Source organism: Aspergillus aculeatus (assembly GCF_001890905.1).
Source record: "Aspergillus aculeatus ATCC 16872 unplaced genomic scaffold ASPACscaffold_18, whole genome shotgun sequence".
NCBI lineage: Eukaryota > Fungi > Ascomycota > Eurotiomycetes > Eurotiales > Aspergillaceae > Aspergillus > Aspergillus aculeatus.
Genome location: NW_017962993.1, coordinates 555,005 through 574,420, shown reverse-complemented (window position 1 = coordinate 574,420; position 19,416 = coordinate 555,005). Strand labels below are relative to the sequence as shown.

Genomic DNA, 19,416 nt, shown 5'->3' with positions numbered 1-19,416 from the left:
ACGCTATCTAATCAATAGGAAACAGTTATCGAAATATCCAGTAGCAACTGAACCCTCCATCCCCCTTCCCTTTACAAGCACAGCAACAACCACAATAACCCAACAAACAGCAACAAACCCGCAACACCCTTTTATCATCCCAACCCGACCCCCCACCCCGGGGGAGACCACTAATCCTTCCGAATAACCGTAAACTCCCTCGTTGGCCGTACAACCGTCCACAAAAACGTCGCCGCCTGCACCAAATCCACCACCGGCGCCAGCACAACCGTCAGCACCACATGCACCGGAATATCCAGCAGCGCCGTGGCATGGCAGTCCAGGTCCTCCAGCAGACACGCGACCACGCGGCCGTGCAGCAGCACGGCCAGGTTGAAGGTGGTCCAGACGAAGAAGCCGTAGGAGACGGAGATGGTCCAGCCGCCGTAGATCATGGTCATCATTCTGTCCGCACCCCAACAAGCATCAGCAACCACTCCTTATTGGAAAGCGAAGACTGCACGCCTGGCCAAGGCAGATTCTCAAAGGAGGGGGGGAGACGTACAAACAGAAATGCGCCACAAACTCCAACATATTAAACGCCACCATCACGCGCAGCGCCCAGCTGGGGATCATCAGCTCCCCGCTGTACCACCGGCGCCGCTGGCGGAGCAGATCGCCCAGCGTGGAGGGGGCCTGCTCGCGCGCGATCGCGTTCAGCCACCCGAATTTGAAACCCTGCTTTGCGGCCTACCCTCCGTCAATTAGTCACTTGGTCTGTTGGGGTTCGTGCTGAGGGCGCACGCTTTACTCTCACACATCCAGATGACAACAGGGATTGGAGGCCATACGTAGTAAGCAAACCAATGATCCTCCGTCAAACAGTCCGTGTCCCAGGTGACCGCGTTCTCGACCGTGCCGTTTAGCAGTAGAAAGCTCCCGCGCATGAACCCGAGCAGCGGCTGCCGGAAAAACCGCACGGGGAGCTGGTACCGGCCGAAGTTCTCGGCGATGCGCAAGATCTCGGCGACGGTGGTGACGGGGTGTTTCCAGTGCGAGGAGGCGTTGTAGTAGATCGTTCCCTTTCGTTGGGTTAGCTATGCTCGAGCATAGGATAGGAGGATGGAAGGAAGGATAATAAAGAAGGAAGGGGGGTTGGTGCTAAAGGCATAGGTCAAGTGTGGCTTACCATCCCGATATCATCGCTCCCCCGCTCGATGAAATCCAAACACGCCTGCATGAGGTAGTCGTCGATCTCCGTCTCCTCGTCCAGGTGCAGCACCCAGTCCCGGTCGGTGAGGCTGCTGTGGCGCCGGTACCACTCCAACACCCGGGCCTTGTGGGTGGCGCGCGCGGCCTGGAAGGCGGGCGGGCATTGTAGCTGCTCGACCCAGTTGGGGAGGAGGGTGGTGAAGGGGTTGTGGGCTGAGTCGACGACGACGACGAAGCTGATGCGGAAGACTTGGCTGAGGGGTTTCCAGAGTTCGACGGTGTTGAGGACGGTCTTTTTGTTTCGGTTAGTAATGGGGACAGGATGTTGCAGAGGTTGAGAGGGGAATAGCACTTCCCTGAATGTTGGTCGCTTTCGTGACAAGAACGACGCGCAGGCTGCGGAATGATCGTTGTTTCGGGGCCTGGGCGTATGAGAACGGACGGATGGGGAAGCACATCCCCCAGAGGATGTAGTAGGGGGGGAACTGGGCGAGGAGGAACGGGGTGATGATGAGGGTAATGATCGTGCAGTCGCGTGTCCAGAGCACCCCCGGTTGCACGATCGCCTCAGGAACTCCGGCCCACACCATCAGAGAATATACTCCTATAGCGGAGCCAGTAAGCATGGAGTAATCACAGAGAGCATTTGGATGTACCTAGGAACGACAAAAAGGCCGTGCACGGGAAGATCGCCCAGTTGTAGTTCAGGATCTGGAAGAGCTTCCGCGAGCGTCGGTCGAGTAAGGGTTTCCGTTCCAGATCGACTCCATCTTGAGAACGCATGCTGGAACCCTTTCAAGACAGGGCGGAGCAGGGCAGAGGGGTGTAGTCAGAGGTTTCAGCCTGTCGCGTAACCACGACGGAAATGTATTGAGCCCGTGACTAAATCCCAGCAGAGTGGATGTTGGAGTGAGACATGAACCACCGTGCTGGAACTTGGGAGACACGACTCATATATGTATGCAATTGGCAACCTTCCCACAAAGCATCAGCCCTGATGAATTAGGCCTGCAGAGATCCCTGCAAACCATCACTCCTGCCCCGAAAAAGCAATGCGAAGCTGACTGAGACTGCATCCGCGAGAACCACCGCTGGCAATGTTTGAACCCACTGTTCAGCTTTCAGCCCGCTTGCAAAACCATCATACTCAGCTTGTGGCCCACTGCGGCGATCAGAGTCATAAACGCGATCAATCGGCAAATGATTTGGGCACATTCACTGTCTTCATTGATGATCGTGTGAGATAAAGTCGACGTAGATCATCTCTCGAGTACAGGATACATGAACCATCTGCAGTACGACAGCAGCCAAGCAAGTTCCAGAGCTGAAAATTGTACAGCATCAAACATGCCGGTCGCACAGGATAAGCGACTGAGAAGCTGTGCAACGTCTTCCTTGGAAAGCCTTGATTTATCTGCAGTGTGACGTATAATGAGAACCAGAGGCTGGTCATACCGAGCACACATTCAACAAACGGGTCTTTTTTCTCCTCAGCAGAAAGAGAGATAGCTGCGCAGTTTGGCCTTCATGTTCACGGTCCTTACATTTGGTTGACGGGGCCGTATGTGGCGGTAGCACCGGCAATGTTGAGCAATGAGAATAGAAATGGCAATAAGGACTTATATACCCAGCCTCCCCAGCTGAGTCCGGGTGATCTAGCTCCCTAGCCCGGACCGTGCTTGCTGCCATCCTAGGCTGCGGCTGCAAAATAATTAAGTACAGCTCAACCAGCCTACTTCGTTAGGTTTATCATGGAAACACCTGGGCGTCACGCGCATAGTCAATTGGACTACCCACTAACTCTGGAATGTCGGAGATCCGGTTACAAGAAGATTCACAGGGATGATTCAGCCGGGGACGAACCATAGATTCATGCACCATGACACATGAGCGCAGCGGATTGAATAAATATCTGCAAGATTGGCTTTTCCATCACGCCAGAGGCACCCTTCGAATATGTACCAATATGTTGGCCCGAATTCGCAACGAGGTTGCGGCCGAAACACGATCAGCCCTCACAGGTAACTTCTCCCCTCCAGCAACCCCAACGCGCGCGAACACACCCAGTCCTGGGAGTTGTCAATGGCCCGCAGCTCCGCTACGAGGGACTCATCTCTCTCGAGGACTATGGAGCGGCGCTTCTCGACCCCATCCGCGCGGTATGTCAGGTGGGCCGTGACCTGGCAGCCCGTCGCGTCCGTGGAGAAGGTCACCCCGTCCGGCAAGGGGGCGGCGCTGCGCCACACCTGCACCAGGTACAGCTTGAGCGACTCATCGAGGACCTTGGCCTTCATGGTGGAGCTCATGAAGCCCTCCTCGGAGCTCCAGGAGCGCAGCAGGTCGCTGGCGAGGCAATAGAAGGTGTGGTCCGGGCAGACGTGGGCGGCGATGTACACGGCGGCGACGATGGTGCTGGTGGGCGCGAAGGCGGGGCGGCGGTCTGGGCCGTCGAACTTGCGCATGACGGTCTGCGCGGCGGCCAGCAGGCTCCGCCGCTCGCAGAGGTGCCGGTCGGGCATCGGCGGCTGCCGCTTGCTGTACGTCGCGGTCTTCAGCCCCAAGAGCAGCGCGAGGCAGGTGAGCCGCGTCAGCTCGACCTCGCGGAAGTCCTTGCGGCGCGCGGCGTCCCGACTCGCGGCCATGCCGGGGCAGGTGAAGGAGGTGGTTCCAAAGGTGCGAAGGCAGAAGTCGTCCAGCGCCTGCAGGTAGCGGGTCAGCAGGGCGATCAGCCGGTGCTGCTGGAAGTGGATCGTGGCGTAATTGCTCGCGATGTCGGCTTCGGACGCCGACATGCACGTCGCGATCAGCTCGAAGCTGGTGTGCTGGAGGGGCCGGAAGGCCCTGCGCGCGTAGGAGAGGCTCTGGAAGGGCTGGAGGTAGGCCTCGTAGGGACGGTCGTAGACGAACTCGCTGTCGAAACGCAGGGGCTCCTTCAGACCATAGTAGATCGACCCTTCCTGAAAGTTCATGAAGGACTCCACGACACACTCGTCCACTCCCCCGGAGCTGAGTTCCAACCCCGATGGGCCTCGCTCGATATTCATCGTATGCAAGATCTGCAGACCTCCTTGCAGGTGGCAGGTGGCCCCAGTGACGTTTCCACGCAATAACTCGCAGGTAATAAAAAGCAAACAGCAAACGAGTATAACTTCTTGAAGCTGCGGGTCGTGTGACGTGCGTCTCTTATGTATGAGGGCAAATGAACGTGAGGACTGTTCCAGCGCGAAGCCGTACCAGGTATTCCGCAGACGGTGCTGCTGTCCCGGTCTTGGAGTACGACCTGCCATCTCATTGGCCTGGTTCACTGCCCCGAGTGCAACGACCGCATGGTACACTGCAGGCTCGGTGCAGGACAACCGCAGAATCAGTTCCCGCCACAGAGGCGAGTCGAAGTAGCCCACGAGTTGCGGGACCGACCGGTGCTGGAAGAAGGAGAGACAGCGGCTCTCATCAGAGGTCACCTTCCACTGGAACTTGGCTGCGATGGCGGCGCGGATGGTGGCAGATGCGCCGTTAGGAGCTGACAATATGACGGGTTTGGTTGTAGTTCTCTTACGACCACCTCCTGGAGGAAGCCGTTGCATGTCATACGCGCAAGTGCGACCGGTGCTTGTGCAGTTGCTGCATTCACCAGGAGATTCATCGCATTTGACACGCCGAGCTCTGTGCATCAAGGTCTTTTAGTCAATCTCAGCCAGTCTGTCAACTCAAAGGTAGTTTACTCACCGACAGGTCCGACATCCGGTGCGGGATCTCTTCGAGAACGCCTTTTTCTGAGGTTTTGATAGGATCTTTGCCTCGACCTGTGCTTCCATCTTCGGAATTGAGATTTGACAAAGGAACGATTGATGGATGATTGCGCGAGAACTGGTTCTTTTGAATATGACGGCCTAGCAGTTGGCCTTCGATAGCAGCAAGCTGGCGTGACAGGGGTCTTTCCCCTCAGATCCAATCACCGTGATTGATCACGATTGGGCTCATAACCTGGGTTTTAGTGTCATGCACGCGAGGCGCCGTTGCTGGCTTCGATGCAGATCGTGCAGGCTGGAACATTTTGGCACTATCCGAAATCTGTAGGTCTAGAGAAGCCGTACAATGCTTTGAGCTTCCAGGAAGCCTTCACTTCAGTAAATGTTCAGGGACGGATCAAACGAGGATCTTGTGGGTTAAATAGAAGATACCTAAGTGAGGTGAGATGTCTTTGAACTGTGGAGGAAGGGAACCTTCAATGAGTGGAGACGGTTCACATCATCGGTGCATTAATCAGCAAAGTAAGTTATACCACGAATCAGAGCAGTAGAAAACCGCAAATGTAGACGAGGTAGCCAATGATAACGGGTAGGGTGGGGACTCAGGCCCTTTAGCTTCCAATTTCCGGTAGAAGCTGTACTTTTACTGAATATCAACAGCTATAAGTAGCCTGTATAAAACCTAAAAGCTTAATTCTAGGAAAACAAGCTCTATAGATAGTGAGACCTGCAATACAGCAGGTCCCCTTGATAGGGCCCAGGTTCCCGCTTATTTCGGAGGTCCTCCATCTTTGTACCCAGTACGGGTATTAAGTCTGCTGCCTGTAGGATACATGCCTGGCCGAAGAAGTTACTAGATACTTGCATAACGGGGGTCCTGAGCCTATCGCAGAGAATGTAAAAATTAGCATTATTGATCCAGCTTTTAGTAGAGCTAGTATTGGCCTCATACCAATAGTATTACCCCTTTGGTATATAATCCATTTCTGATATCTATCTTATACTTTTAAATAATACTTGCTTCTAGGATCATACTAGAGATAGACTGTGTTATACTAAAGCATTTCAACAGCTTCAATAAAATCTAGAATCCATGCTTCTTCTCCTTACACCGGACATAATTGATAGTAACAGGACCTTGTCACCAGCTTATCAATAGCCGGAGGGCGCTTCAGTATCAAGTGCCAAAGTATAACTTGACTCTTCCTGCCTTTATTTTGACACCCTGTCGGACTCTTTAGCCAGTCAGGCATCTAAGGCACCCATGGAGTATTTAAGTAATTACTTCAGAGTGAAGGCCCTTCAGGTCTTCTTCTTCTCTTTTCTCCTTAAAGAATGGAATTCTTGCCTGGCTTAGTTCATCTACTTTCGTAGTCTCACACACCCAGTGTCTCTGTGCTCCATTTGATATGGTAACCCTATCTATCTATAGTATTTCACGCATGCAAAGCACAATGGTCGAGGGTTAGCGGGGGCATGCCCGATATTCAAGAGTACCAGCAATCCACATTTTTTGTCGGAACGCGTCAATCCACGTGTCCGCGGTGCCCGTGAGCAGCCGTCAGGGCGATAGGTATCGCTACAATCTACTCGACCTGCAGTTCACCGAAGAACGGCGCCAGAGCAAAAAAGTTGAGCCACCATCGTTTGCTAGCTGCCTCGCGGCCACAAACGACACATCTATTCCCCGATTAGGGCACCGAAATGACACCAAACGTTGTCCTATACCCCCAACAAAATAAAAACTAGAGCTTCTATACCCACGAACGACGCTTACGAACCCGATCGAATCCTTGCTCCACGCGAACCCAGGCGACCCTAATCGAATCCTTATTTCACGCGAACCTAGGCGACCGCTAGAGTAGACGCGACCATTAAGACGCCGACAAAGACGGTTATATCTAAGTAGCTGCGCGAGGTGGTCTCACCGTTAGCTGTGCGCACCAAAAGCCCCGGCACGGGGGTGTCCACCAGCCCGGCGGCGCCCTAAATGGCTGCTCTAAGATGTCGAACGCAGTATTCAACACGATTAGATTGCCTATGCGCTAATAAAATAGCTGAATATACAAAGAGCAGACACTGCAGATACTGATAGGAAAGCACAAAGAAGAATGTTAAGTACAATTGATAAAAAAACTCACACAGATGGACGGTTAGAAGTGGACAAAGGCCCGGTAGCAGACCATAGGCAACATAGTTCAAACCCAAAATGAAAGATAACAAATTTACATAATTAACTAACCGCTGACGATGAATTCCTAATCCAACTTAGCTGAGTGACTTACCCGCACACCTCAAGAATATCAACAAAAAAAAGCCAACACAATGGTGAGACGCCAGCACAGTCGATCCGGGGTCACACATAGGGTGGTTCCAGGGTTGTGGCCGCGGGACTCCGAAAATAGTAGGGATTGACGTGGCGCGGGCCCAATGACGGCAGGTTGTGGATAAATATAGGGTCAGCGGGTGGGGCGCAGTAGTGAATGGTGGGGAGATCAAGTTTTATGGGGTGATCATCGCTGCAAGGGTAAGGGTATTTATTCCGCTATCTTTCTTCCCTGCCAGCTGATTTCATCTTTCCTTCTGTTACTTCTCCGTTAACTATATCTCCTAATCTGTTTTTCCGCAGACACGGTCGTTGATTTCCCCTACCTACTCTGCAGTAGTGGTGACAACAAATCAGTCGTTACAAACACACGCACTCGCTTACCTTACATTTCCAACACTTACACCAAAACCATAACAACACCTCCACCTGTATACAAACCGCAACGCGAAAATGTCCACCTCCACCGCAACCGCAACAGCCACCACCACCACCGGCTCCGCCGCGGCCGCTACCTGCTCGGGCAACCTCTACGTCCTCCCCGTCCAAGACGCCGCCTGCGCCCTCCCCAACTCCGGCAACTTTTCCTCCGTCATGGACAAATGCTGCTCCCCCGCGACCGTCACCAAATACGACAACGACTGCGGCCTGTACTGCCTGGCGCAGGACCAGACCGTCAAGACCCTGCTGGCGTGTCTCCAGGACAACGGCGCCGTGACCGAGGCCTTCTGCAGCGGGAACCTCACAGCCAGCGCAACGGCCAAGGTGTCGTCCACCGAGACCGGCAAAGCGGGGAAGACGGGCACCAGCACGGGCAGCGCGGCGAGTAGCACGAGTACCTCCGATAAGAGTGCGGCGGTGGTCGGGCACAAGGTTTCGATGGGTGGGTGGGTCGTGCTGGGGATGGTGGTTTCTTCGTGCTTGTTTGGGGTTATGGGTTAGCTTTCTATGGTGATGGGTGATGCAGATGGGATCATGGGAATGTGAATCGGGTTTGGGAGTCGGTTGATAATAATAGGCGCCATGGGGAGGTGTCTGGCTGGGGGAGAACCCCCAGACCCCCCTTTCTTTCAGCTTCCCGGCAACCTCAACCTCAACCCCAAGTGCTAGTTATGATAATATGGCGGGCTGTATTATAGGTTAGTATTAATCAATCTCTATTGTTCTAATGTGCACGAACAGTCATTTTATTATATTATACGGAGTATCTCACAAACTACACTCTCCACCCCTTATTACTGCCCCTCATCTCCCACCTTACCCAGAAACACGCCCCGGCCGCAGCCATCAGCAACGCACCCACCGTCCCCGCCGCCCGTCGATACGTCCCAGCGTCGAACAGCGCCGTGCGCTCGGGGATCAACAGCCCCACCAACGGGGTGCCCACCAACGCCCCCATCCCCCGGATCAGATACAGCACTCCGTTCACGCTCGTAAACTTGTCCACCCCGAACACCTCCACCAATGAGGCCGGGAACAGCGAGATGTACGCGCTCGCAAACGCCCCGTAAAGCACCGTGAACACGACGAAGCAGCCGCGTGCAGCTGCTTGAGAGACTCCGTCATCTGGGGAAAATGTGGCAGGTAGCCAGAAGGCGAAGACTGCCACGGCGCTGACGAGCGTGGTCGCGGCGAGAGCGTTGATGCGCCCGAACTTATCGGCGAGGTAGCCCAGCACGATCCGCGAGACGAAGTTTGAGGCGTTGCTCACCGTCAGGAAGGTGGAGGCCGTGGTGGTGCTGTAGCCCAGGGTCTGGGCGAAGGCAACGTAGAAGAAGAGCGGGGTCGTGTACCCGGCGGATTGCAGGAAGCAGCCGGATGCTTGGGCGAGGAAACGTGCAGAGAATGCGGTGGTGCGGTCGACGAGGGGGACGGTAAGGAGCTGCTTCCACTGGGATTGTGGCTGCTGTTGTTGCGCCTGCTGTCGGGCATTCAAGTTGGCGTGGAATCGCGGTTCCCAGCGAAGAACGGCGCCAGCGCCCGTTACGATCGTCGTGGCGATACAGCCAGATACCCGAAGGGCATTGCGGAACCCGATATGCGAGATCATCGCCCGCAGGACGGGCGGCCACATCATGCCGCCGATGCCGGTACCAGAGATAATTACCCCCATGGCCAGGCCGCGGCGGGCGCTGAACCAGGTCGGGGCCACGGACATGGTGGGCACGTAGGCGAGGCAGCATCCAACCCCAAGTAGAAGACCCTGCGTTAGGGCAAAATGCCACAGTGCCCGGCTGAAGCTGGCCAGGATGTAGGCGACTCCAAACACCCAGCCGCCGGCAATGATGACGGCTTGCGGCGAGTATTTCTTCGACCAGGCGGTGGCGTAGGGTCCGGCCATGGACATGAGCGCGATGGCCAGAGTGCCGATGAGGTCGATGAGCGCCGTCGAAGCTCCTGTGAAGGGGGTGTTGGGCTCCGCTGCCATCTCCTCGTACAGGGCTTGGTAGACTCCGAAGGCGAAGACGAAGGAGCAGGTGGTCATCATGATGAGGCAGCCGGCTGCCACGATAGCGACGTAGTGCCTGGCCTGTCAGAAGGGTAGACTTGGAACGAAGTAATCGGCTCACCATTTCGGATACGTAGGCTCTGTGGCCGATTCATTTTTAGGTGGCTGCGTGCTGCTGGGCTCAATCTGCGGCGACTGCGAGATTGGTTCGCTCTTGACCGCCACCGACTCAGTGGTCAGCGTTATGTCTTCTTTTGACTCCGCCATAATTGACCCCGCCAGAGACACCAGGGTTGAACCAGACCAAGCAGGGGATAAGCCTTTTAGGGCGATCTGATAAGGGGGTCACGGCCATTCCACTGCCGAGTTGGGTGCCGCGGCTGAAAATTTACCCGCCACATTCGGCAGCCCCAGCATTCCATCTCCCGGTCTCATCTGGGGATTGGTAACAGGCCCTACAGGGTCTCCAGGTGGAGATTGCCCCTGTCTCCTACAACCCTGAAAGAACGTGCGTGTGATGGAGGTTCGGCTAGTACCGCGCCACCTGAACCGAGTCGGTAGTGAGGCTGCCGACTCGACCGCCAATGTTTTAGTATCCCATCAGAAAAGCCAGCAGAGCGGGCGGCGGATGCATTGATCGCGGAGTCTGGATGCCGTCCGCCTACTAGTCGGATGATCTTGTCGTCTTCCAGTGCTGCAAGTTGATAGAGGAGATCTAGAACTCATCCAGAGCTGTGCTTAAGCTGGAATGGGTATGGAACTGCATGATTGCACTGGGATGGTGAAAAAAGAGAAAGTAAAGAAGATGGGAAAGAGAAACAGAAAGAATCACCAAAGAATAAGGGAAAAAAATAATGAAGGGATGGTGGTTTGTTTAGTTTGATGGGGGTTGGGTAATGTCGGCGTTCCTGGGGGTAATCCAGGCCACGTGACCAAGCGATGCACCAAGCGAGTTGCCCACTTTCAGAGCTTAGCTAGTCCATCAAACAACCAACCACCAAGGAATTAAGAAATTGTTTCATATGGCCCATTCTAGAGCTTTACAAAACTGCTTACAGGCAATATAGATCAAAAGAAGCAACACGAGCGGTCAACTGGGCGGTCTTGAACACATTTATACACATTGCATTGACAGTAATAGTGAACACGGAAGTAAACGAATGACACAGAACTCCAGCATTCTACTGTCCTAGTATCGTCTGACATCAAGAATGAAGAGTGTGAGGTCCCAATCATCCAGCCGGGGCGTGGCGCAGTCAACGCTTCCTCGAAGCTCAGCCATCTGATTGGTTGCTTATATGTGTGTCTTGGCTAGCATGATCCCTGTTGTGGCTGAGACTACCGCTAGCCTAGGGGCATGGTGCGTCAGACGGGTTTTGAGCTGAGAAAGTGCATTTTGCTTGTCTTAAAACCAGATCTGGCCCCTATTTCCTACATTTCGACTAAACATTTCCCTAGACTACGTGGTGCAGGTCGCAAGACGGAGAATTCGAGAGCTGTCGAGGATAGTACTGATGGCTTTGCCGCGATCAGCAAGCAAGCGTCTGCTGCCTGACGATGACGATGATAACGATGGGAGCAGCATAAGTAGCAAGCGAGCTTGCTCTGAGACGCCCGCGGAGAGTCTCACCCATGCTATCACTACTCCAAATGGCGACTGGTTCGGGGGTCAGCCGTTTGGCGACCTTCCAGACCCTTTCGGCCGTAACGTGGGCGGCTCGATTTGGCCACAGCAGGGTTGTCCGGAGATACGGGTGGAGGATCCATATGGGGTACTTATCCGGGACTCCGGCTTGGTGTCTGATCCGTTGCGCGGGCTGGACATCGATATGTCGGACAGCGATTGGAGTGTACGGCTAGGGTATAATATGGGCTCTGATGTGCAAGACCGCGATGGCGCCCTTGATGCGCCACATTTACAGGACTTGGGTCAGACTGGTAAGACTCTCGAGTGAGAGAAACGAATGGCCTCTAGCACTTCTTGCGCTCAGGCTAACATCATATCGGTTGGTTAGGGCAAAAAGGCGCTCCTTACCCAATAACGGACATGTGGTTGGCCCACCAGGTGCCGGGGTGCGAACAAGGCCCAGCAGATTTTCAGAGTTTTAGTCCTGATCTGGAATTTACGAGAGCTCCTGACGTTCTGGATCTATCGATTGAACCTGACTTTGGCTGGAACGCACTTGAAATGGAGTTATCCGGTACCAGTCCTAGCACAAATGAGCTTCAACCCAAGATCATGGACAAGTCAAAGAAACCAACGAGCGATTCAGACGAGGAACAGTACCGGCCGCGCCTTGATAAATGTCAAAGCGAGCCTGTAACAAGCGTTGAATCAACGGACGCAGTGACATGGGACACTTGCTTTGGAGAGGTACTGTACATACATAAACACGCCTCCTGTCTCCATCTACTTCCTGTCGCAAGCTGACCGTTCACAAGCTCGCCCTCGAAGCCACCTCCACATTCAAGGACGATGGAAAGACAAAAAGTCGAAACCGAAAGTCAGCCCGGGTCGATCTAACAACCCTTGGCGGAGTCGTCAAATTGTCCTTCACGGACACGAAGAAGTATGCAGGCATCGTCGCTATGCCTGCGCTAGTGGACCTGCTGAAACAACATCGTGTCAAGTTGGTCGGAACACTGTTCGCCGCTCCACTCGGTAAGGATGCTGGGACTGGGGAGTGTCAGAAGCCAGAGCTGAGAGTTATCGTCTACGGAAGTATCAATGACAAAGACACGGTCGGGACTTGCTTATCGGACGCAGGAATGTACCTGCAACATCCCACAAGCGTGGAGTATGACCCCAGATTCCCATATGTGAACCCACAGTATCTTGTGCGACCTGGGGGTGAAATGCCTCGAATTGATGAACTCAGGATTTCCGACGATGAGCAGGGCTCGCAAGTTTCAGAGAGGTTAAATGAAGGGGTCAAGAGTGAGCTCCTCCGGATCTTCGACACGGTTAACACCTATGAGGGGTCCTATGAAGCCTGCTCCAGTCCAAGGTTGGCATCGAGGTTGAAACCGTAAGTGAGATATTCGTGTAGGGAGTCGAATTAAACGCTGATATTTAGATGCAGTCACCAGGAAGTGGCATTGGCGATGATGATCGAAAGGGAATCTGGACAAATTGATGGTCTGAAATTTCCATCCATCTGGGAAGCGCTCGGGAACCACAGGTACAATATTAGCAGCACTAGGCGATTAGCACTGTTGATAGCCGCTGACTGGTGGCAGGTACCGGCATAGAATCACAGGGGCCATCGACACAGACCCTAGACCGATGCGCGGCGGAATCCTCGCGGATGTGAGTTCTTAGCCTTTACCCTGAAATGGGACTGTGTCTAACCTTTGTGCAGGACATGGGCTTGGGCAAAACACTTAGCCTTCTAGCACTACTCTGCTGCTCCCTGGATGCCATAGATTGTCTACAGTCACCTCTAGACAGCCCTTGGGCGACTCTAATCGTCACACCGAAGAGCAGTAAGTTGAAATACTTTATGGCTTACAATGAGTCGGAGCTGACACACAAAGCTATTCCGGGATGGGAGAAACAGATTGGAACGTAGGCGTTTTCTTGACATGTTGTCATTTCGCAGCTGACCTTGGCCCCAGACACATCAAACATAATCAACTTCGGTACTTCATATACCATGGCGCAAATCGAGGCAAAGCTAAACCTTCCCTGGTACGCGAGTACGATATTGTCATTACAACATATGAAACCATACGCCAGGATTGGCGGACAAAGGATGGTTTAAGCACAGAGACTTGGTATCGTATAGTTCTAGATGAAGGTATGCTTATGATAAAGAGACTGAGATGAAGTTATGATATAGGGCTGGTTGTGATCTGACTTCAGCCTAGCACATCGTATCCGGAGCCGGTCCTCACAGGTGTTCAAGGCCGTGAGCTCCCTGAAAGCGCACGTCCGATGGTGTCTCACCGGCACGCCAATCCAAAACTCCATTGACGACTATGGTGCCCTCTTGAGCTTCATACAAATGCCGGTCCTGGAGAACAAGTCCGCATTTGATTATTGGCTTGCATCGCCGGTGAAGCGTCAGCAAAAGGGCTATATCCAGACACTCCGGGCGCTCGTCGCTGCCACAGCTCTCCGGCGGACCAAGAAGACGCTTGATTCCGCCCTTCAGCTGCCGAAAAAGGTTGAAAGAACCGAATTGGTTCACTTGACGGCCGCAGATCGGGAGATATATGACTATTTCAAAGCGAGAGCATCCAAGACGGCAGCAGAGCTCTCTGGTGAGCCTCAGGATTCTGGAAAACAGGCCAGTGCAGATACGACCCTCGCATTGATTAACATGCTGCGGCTAATATGCGATTACGGTGAGCGCTTGCTACCTAAATCCGCGCTCGAGCTATGGCGCAACCGAGACAGACATGATGATGTCATTGCCGCACCTTGGGAAAGTGTAGGCAGCTGCTTGAATGAGGAAGACTTTGTCCCCGACAATCGAAGCACACCGGCTCGTAAAGCTGCTGGTGGCAGTGCCAAGCCTGGGGACGTGTATGATGCTATCGAACGTGCAACTTATTCTCCTGATGAAATGACAATGGAGGGATGTCAAGAGCCTTGTTTGGGCTTATCTCCAAAGATGATAGCATTATTGAAAAACTTGGAAAGGGAGCAACGAGGCACATCACAATCGGCTCTTAGGCCTGCAAAAAGGTAGGCTGCGAAAATACCGCGCTTATGATCGAAGAGTGCAAGTCGACTAAATGATTAGCAGTGTAATTTTCAGTCAGTGGACCAAGATGCTAGATCTGATAGCTACGGTTCTTCACTCCAATAATTACAACTACGTTCGTCTCGATGGAGGGTCGACTTTAACAGATCGCCGGCTAGCGCTTGAGCGACTCACAAGGGACGAGAGCTGCACGGTGATGCTGGCCAGTATTGGCAGTGCCGGAGAAGGGTGAAGAAACATGTATACAATTTCCATGCTTGTTCGGCTGACGGAGGATTCACAGCATCGACCTCACCGCGGCCAACTCCGTCCACATTATGGAGCCTCATTGGAACCCAATGCTAGAGGCACAGGCAGTTGACAGAGTTCATCGAATAGGCCAGTCTTGCGAAGTTTCGGTTATAAGATATCTCGTTGCCAATTCCATTGAGGAAGTATGTGCGAGACTTACCTTTCCATGAAATTGTCATACTGACGGGATTGTAGTACGTTCGTTGGGTTCAAGAAGACAAGATAGCAATCATTCAGCAGTCGTTGGCTTCCGTTCCAACGTCACAGGCAGATCTTGACCATAGGCGATGGAAGGTATGTAGAAGTCTTATCAGAAACGCTTCTTGAATAGAATATAACTAAATATATTCCAGAAACTACAGGTTCTTCTGGGTATGGCACAATGAGCAGATTTGATGGGCAATTGATTAGCATATTGTTGGATTAGAAACTTCTCTTTCTCTCAGTTCTTCGGTCCTGTCTGGTTGATCGATATAATCATAATCGAAGACCTGCAAGTGAATGCATTTCAAGTTTTCGTACCATTCATGTCTATTTCATGTTTCAAAATTAGGGTTTACGTGAATATTTTTCACGTATGAGATACAAAGTCACTCGTCATTGGCTAGTTCTGGTTGTGGCATAATCAAGAGGTAGTTGCATTTCAATCTGCATGGGCCCTAGCCTGATCTATCAAGTCGTCCCATGAAACTCCAAGCCAACGAGATATCCTCTTCGCCCCAATCTGGTCAGATATTTTTATTCCGAGGACCGAAGTGTGCTGTGGGTTGGCGCCATGAAATAGAAGGAATTTGGCGAATTCAGCATTCTGAGCTGTAGATTTGCGTGTTGCATGTTCGAGTGCCGAAGGCCTGCCTTTGACAATCTCATTGACGCTAGCTCCATGTTGAATCAGGGTTTGCCCAAGTCTTAGAGAGCAACTTGTCTTTGCAACGTTCTTTAACGCCCTTGAAATAGCAACTGGTTTGATGTTCAGCCAAACCGTATCCCACAGTGAGACTAAAAAGTCCTCTCTGCCCGGTTTGCTTGCTGTAGCACCGATCACATATTTGTTCGTGACTGCGTCAAACAGCATGTAAGGTTCTTGTCCTTCCACATCTCGAATCATTGCAAACCATCTGCGGCCAAAGTCGTGCATCTCTGCCGAATCGCACCGGGCGAAATGTCTGCAAACATATGCTACATATCCAGGCCATTTGTCTATTGCTTTTGCATCAATAAGCCAGTTGAGAAGGTCAGTATTCGAGGCCTGTATAGCTCCTGAATAGGTTGGTAACAATTCGGCAAATTGCAAAAGTACCCCAACAGTTGAGGTAGACCCAAACCTTCCCAGTATCCTTCCCAGACTATAAGAATCGTCGCTTCTATGTCCAAATATCGCCTTCAATTTAGTAAGGGGAAGGGAATTGATAGCCTCAACATCGTTAGACCTGATTAGATCTAGGATGAACTCTACCTCGTCCTCGGGTGACATATGGCTGTCGTGAAGAATGTCATTAGAATCATATGGCTTTCGGTGAGCTTTGATTGCATGCTGGTCTCTCATATTCACAGACAAGAATCCAGTTCTTTCATACTCACAACCTGAAACAGAACATTTCCAAACGCGAGTATGTTCGGCTTCATGTCGCTTTTGTATTGCTATGGACTCAAACCCACGCCGCTGGAAAGGGCAATTCAAATACCCGCATTTGTAGGGCTGTAAACCGATTACACGGTCGAGAAGGCCGCATTGGCATCCGGGAGTGTGGGAGCCGGAAGCGCACTGCAATTTTTCGATGCCTTGGTAAAGTCGAATTGACACTTGGGATGATACTAGTGGATCAAAATCAATCCATTTCGTTTCTAGACACATTATTGTCCGCACATCGGCCCAACAGCTGTGCGATAAGGGGCATACCTTCATTGAGATGATATGATTCTTGTGAGCACATATGACGGAATCGATAGATGTTGTAAAGAAACTGATAAAGCTCTGGGTGATCTGCTCGAAAGGCGTGCAGAAATGAAGCTGTTACAATGCGTCCGTCATCCGTCGCGAGCGCGAATTGATCATTCCTGAGCGTAGCCATGAACATGTTGAGGCAATTCAAAAGGCTCAGGGGAGTCTTTACACCCTTCAACAAGCGTAGGTAGATCTGAAGGACTTCAAAACATCTCTCCTGCGCATAATAATGCAGCCTATAACTACCTTCAAAGAGATGCTGAGTGAATTGATCGTCATCGCTGACGACATCAGGATTGTGAAATCCCTGACAGAAATATGTAATGCAGGTTGTTGCTAAGTCGAGAGTTCCATCGATCAAACTGATATGGCCGGTTACGGCTGTACTAAAGAAGTATCTGAGTTGGTTAGCTATGTGTTTAGAGCAATCATTGCAATGTGCTTACTCTTTGACCGTAAAGTGGACGAACTGGACGTCCTCGCCAGCAACCTCAACTATTGGTCCACATAGCTTGTTGAGATCTGGAGCTGCGCTCAATTTTCTTCCTGCATTGAAATTGCCGGGCTGAATACTCAAGGCTTGCTCCATCTCCCGCAAAGTCAATGGCGTGGGTGAGCAGCCCACCCAGGCTAGTATCCTTCTGGCTTTCGCCTTTACAGATGGCGGTCGCAGATTATTAATCCGAAGTAGGATTCGCGCATATCTATTCGTTTGCATGTGAGCTTTATGAATTGGCTCTTAGCCGCTTTCAATACGAGACTCACGCGCTGTCCAGATCTTCTGGTAAGAGGCTCAACTCCTCACAAATCTCCGCGACATCGTCTAGCAGCTCGATACTGCTCAAGACAACCTTAGCATATAAGAACATCCCTAACCTCCGGTCAACCAAACTTCAATAAGCTATGATATTTCAGGTCGAACTTTTGGCTTACCATTGGCTTTTGAAGCTAGCGGCTCCATGGATTGGCGAATTTGCGTCTGGACGTCGGGTGGAAACTCACGACTTTCAAACATCTGTCGCAGCTGCTGACTTACAAATGCCTGAATGCCTTCCTCGTTTCTTTTGTCAATTCGAATTGACTCCGAGATCTTTTCCAGAATGGCAGCAATGTCGCTCTCTCGCCGACTGCTGATAAAAACCCGCATTTCGAGGCACGTTTCGGACAGGAGCAGAAGCTGCTTGAGGAGAATACCACGCTCAAGCTCTTCTATCTCATCCACACCATCGACAACTAGAAATGCGGGACCTGCACAATTCAGTAGGTCTCTGAGAAGCTCGACGGCAACGGCAACATCGCTCCGGATGCGGTCGTGGGTGGAATGGCAGAGCACATCCTGCATATCCTCATTTCGCCCAGCGAGCTGGAATATCAAAGAGTGCAGCACGCTTAGAGCTGAAGTACTGCTACTGTATGTGTGACTCAGGAAAGCGAAGGCCGTGTGGGTTACTGTGCGCGCCTTGTCTACTACTAAGCTGGCAAGGAATGTTTTGCCTTCACAATATCTCTGGATGTCAGTCTCTTCCGCTGGCAATGGGTCCTTCAAAGTTCACATACCGGCGCCTGGAATGCCTTGAAGCCAGAGAACGGGCGGCGTCTTAGCAGAGAAATCCAACCAGTGGGTGAAAGCCTTGTCCCTAAACAGCCATGCGCCTGATCCGTCACAAATGCGACCATGACACCAGTTCAGCTTGTCATCGTACATTCTCGGGTTAACATCAGTCTTGATCACATGAAACTGCTGTAGTCGTTGAGCACGTTCCTCGGCTTTGAAATGCTCCAACGCCTTCAATCGAGCCTCGTGTTCCTCGCGAATGTGCTCTAGGCGTACTTCATTCCGCATGAGCAGAGAGTGTCTTTCGATATGAGTCTTGACCAGGTTGATGCGATCCCTTTTGTGGGGCCAGACAGACTCGAAGAAGTATTTCCAACCTATGCCCGGAATCAGCGTCACATTTGGGTTCAGGTCTCGAAGCCTTTTACCGTCTATACATACGCGACATGGTGAAGAATTTCAACCCCACCTGGTAAAAGTCCAGGATATCCTTGAAGAACAGCACCATCAGATCATAGATACGACTGTTCTGCGCAAACAAGACCGCGCAATCCTTGAACTCCGGCAGCAAGGCCCCGATATCGCCCGTAGTCTGAAGGATTGCATCAAAGGACTGAGCCAGAATGCTACTCCACTGGAGCAGCAGCTTGATCGGACCCCAGATAAGGGCCATGACCTCCGGTTTGATCTGGACAAAGTTTTCAATCACTGCTACGTAGTCGCGGAGACGGTTCAGGTAAGGCTCGATCTTGGCCAGGTGTCGTAGGTGCCCCTTTTTGCCTTGTTCGGCCTGGAGCTGATCGGTGAGGTCGTAGACTTTGTCGATGGAGGTAACGGAGAGGATCTTCTGGTAGACTGTATCGTTGTTGAGGTTCGCTTTGAATTCCTGAATCGCGGCATCAAAGGCATTCTGGATGAGACTATGTGTAGCAGACATGCTCGAACCCCTCTTGCTATGTTGTTTGCTGTTAGTAGTTCTTTGGGAAGAATTTGTGAAACTCTGGTTCAGTATTCATGATTAGGCGCCAAAGGCTGGTCGAGGCTGGCGTTGTGGCTGTGTTGGATTGTTGGGTAATGATCCCTGTCCCTTTGCTCCAATCATGAGTCAGCCCAAAAGCTCCGGACACGCCCCTGTCGAGTCTTGTTTGCAATTACATTTCATTTATTTCTTTTGCTTTCTTTTCTACCCCTTCCCCCC

General features: G+C 52.1%; 6 protein-coding genes across 6 annotated transcripts; 2 read left to right on the top strand and 4 right to left on the bottom strand.

Moving 5' to 3' along the window:
* Nucleotides 1-170: 170 nt before the first annotated feature.
* Nucleotides 171-1,974, bottom strand: ASPACDRAFT_47355 (glycosyltransferase family 2 protein; the record flags this gene model as incomplete). The annotated part of the gene is made up of 6 exons (XM_020201946.1): nucleotides 171-444; nucleotides 545-729; nucleotides 831-1,061; nucleotides 1,169-1,483; nucleotides 1,572-1,795; nucleotides 1,848-1,974. The coding sequence occupies 6 exons, from the start codon at nucleotides 1,972-1,974 to the stop codon at nucleotides 171-173; spliced, it is 1,356 nt and encodes a 451-aa protein (XP_020052336.1).
* A 1,232-nt stretch (nucleotides 1,975-3,206) lies between these two features.
* On the bottom strand, nucleotides 3,207-5,006 carry ASPACDRAFT_47354 (Zn(II)2Cys6 transcription factor; the record flags this gene model as incomplete). Its single annotated transcript, XM_020201945.1, has 2 exons — nucleotides 3,207-4,854; nucleotides 4,918-5,006. 2 exons carry the CDS (start codon nucleotides 5,004-5,006, stop codon nucleotides 3,207-3,209), a joined length of 1,737 nt encoding a protein of 578 aa, XP_020052335.1.
* A 2,713-nt stretch (nucleotides 5,007-7,719) lies between these two features.
* ASPACDRAFT_63987 (uncharacterized protein) lies at nucleotides 7,720-8,208 on the top strand (the record flags this gene model as incomplete). The annotated part of the gene is made up of 1 exon (XM_020203952.1): nucleotides 7,720-8,208. The coding sequence occupies one exon, from the start codon at nucleotides 7,720-7,722 to the stop codon at nucleotides 8,206-8,208; it is 489 nt and encodes a 162-aa protein (XP_020052334.1).
* A 274-nt stretch (nucleotides 8,209-8,482) lies between these two features.
* ASPACDRAFT_54846 (uncharacterized protein) lies at nucleotides 8,483-9,982 on the bottom strand (the record flags this gene model as incomplete). The annotated part of the gene is made up of 2 exons (XM_020202926.1): nucleotides 8,483-9,791; nucleotides 9,837-9,982. The coding sequence occupies 2 exons, from the start codon at nucleotides 9,980-9,982 to the stop codon at nucleotides 8,483-8,485; spliced, it is 1,455 nt and encodes a 484-aa protein (XP_020052333.1).
* A 1,177-nt stretch (nucleotides 9,983-11,159) lies between these two features.
* ASPACDRAFT_81685 (DEAD/DEAH box helicase) lies at nucleotides 11,160-15,263 on the top strand. Its single transcript, XM_020205928.1, has 13 exons — nucleotides 11,160-11,653; nucleotides 11,731-12,089; nucleotides 12,158-12,744; nucleotides 12,799-12,897; nucleotides 12,956-13,025; nucleotides 13,078-13,201; nucleotides 13,253-13,283; nucleotides 13,334-13,515; nucleotides 13,586-14,408; nucleotides 14,470-14,655; nucleotides 14,711-14,861; nucleotides 14,914-15,012; nucleotides 15,072-15,263. The coding sequence occupies exons 1-13, from the start codon at nucleotides 11,230-11,232 to the stop codon at nucleotides 15,102-15,104; spliced, it is 3,168 nt and encodes a 1,055-aa protein (XP_020052332.1). The 5' UTR covers nucleotides 11,160-11,229; the 3' UTR covers nucleotides 15,105-15,263.
* Nucleotides 15,264-15,361: 98 nt separating this feature from the next.
* Nucleotides 15,362-19,155, bottom strand: ASPACDRAFT_35337 (uncharacterized protein; the record flags this gene model as incomplete). Its single annotated transcript, XM_020200112.1, has 7 exons — nucleotides 15,362-16,563; nucleotides 16,619-17,061; nucleotides 17,110-17,367; nucleotides 17,429-17,534; nucleotides 17,597-18,157; nucleotides 18,221-18,595; nucleotides 18,660-19,155. The coding sequence occupies 7 exons, from the start codon at nucleotides 19,153-19,155 to the stop codon at nucleotides 15,362-15,364; spliced, it is 3,441 nt and encodes a 1,146-aa protein (XP_020052331.1).
* Between the last annotated feature and the right edge of the window lie 261 nt (nucleotides 19,156-19,416).

Bases quoted from the DNA above. Each gene is read 5' to 3' on its own strand.
- ASPACDRAFT_81685 (XM_020205928.1), top strand. From the start codon at position 11,230: ATGGCTTTGCCGCGATCAGCAAGCAAGCGTCTGCTGCCTGACGATGAC. The intron at 11,654-11,730 runs GTAAGACTCTCG...TCGGTTGGTTAG, and splicing joins ACAGGACTTGGGTCAGACTG to GGCAAAAAGGCGCTCCTTAC. The intron at 13,026-13,077 runs GTGAGTTCTTAG...ACCTTTGTGCAG, and splicing joins GCGGCGGAATCCTCGCGGAT to GACATGGGCTTGGGCAAAAC.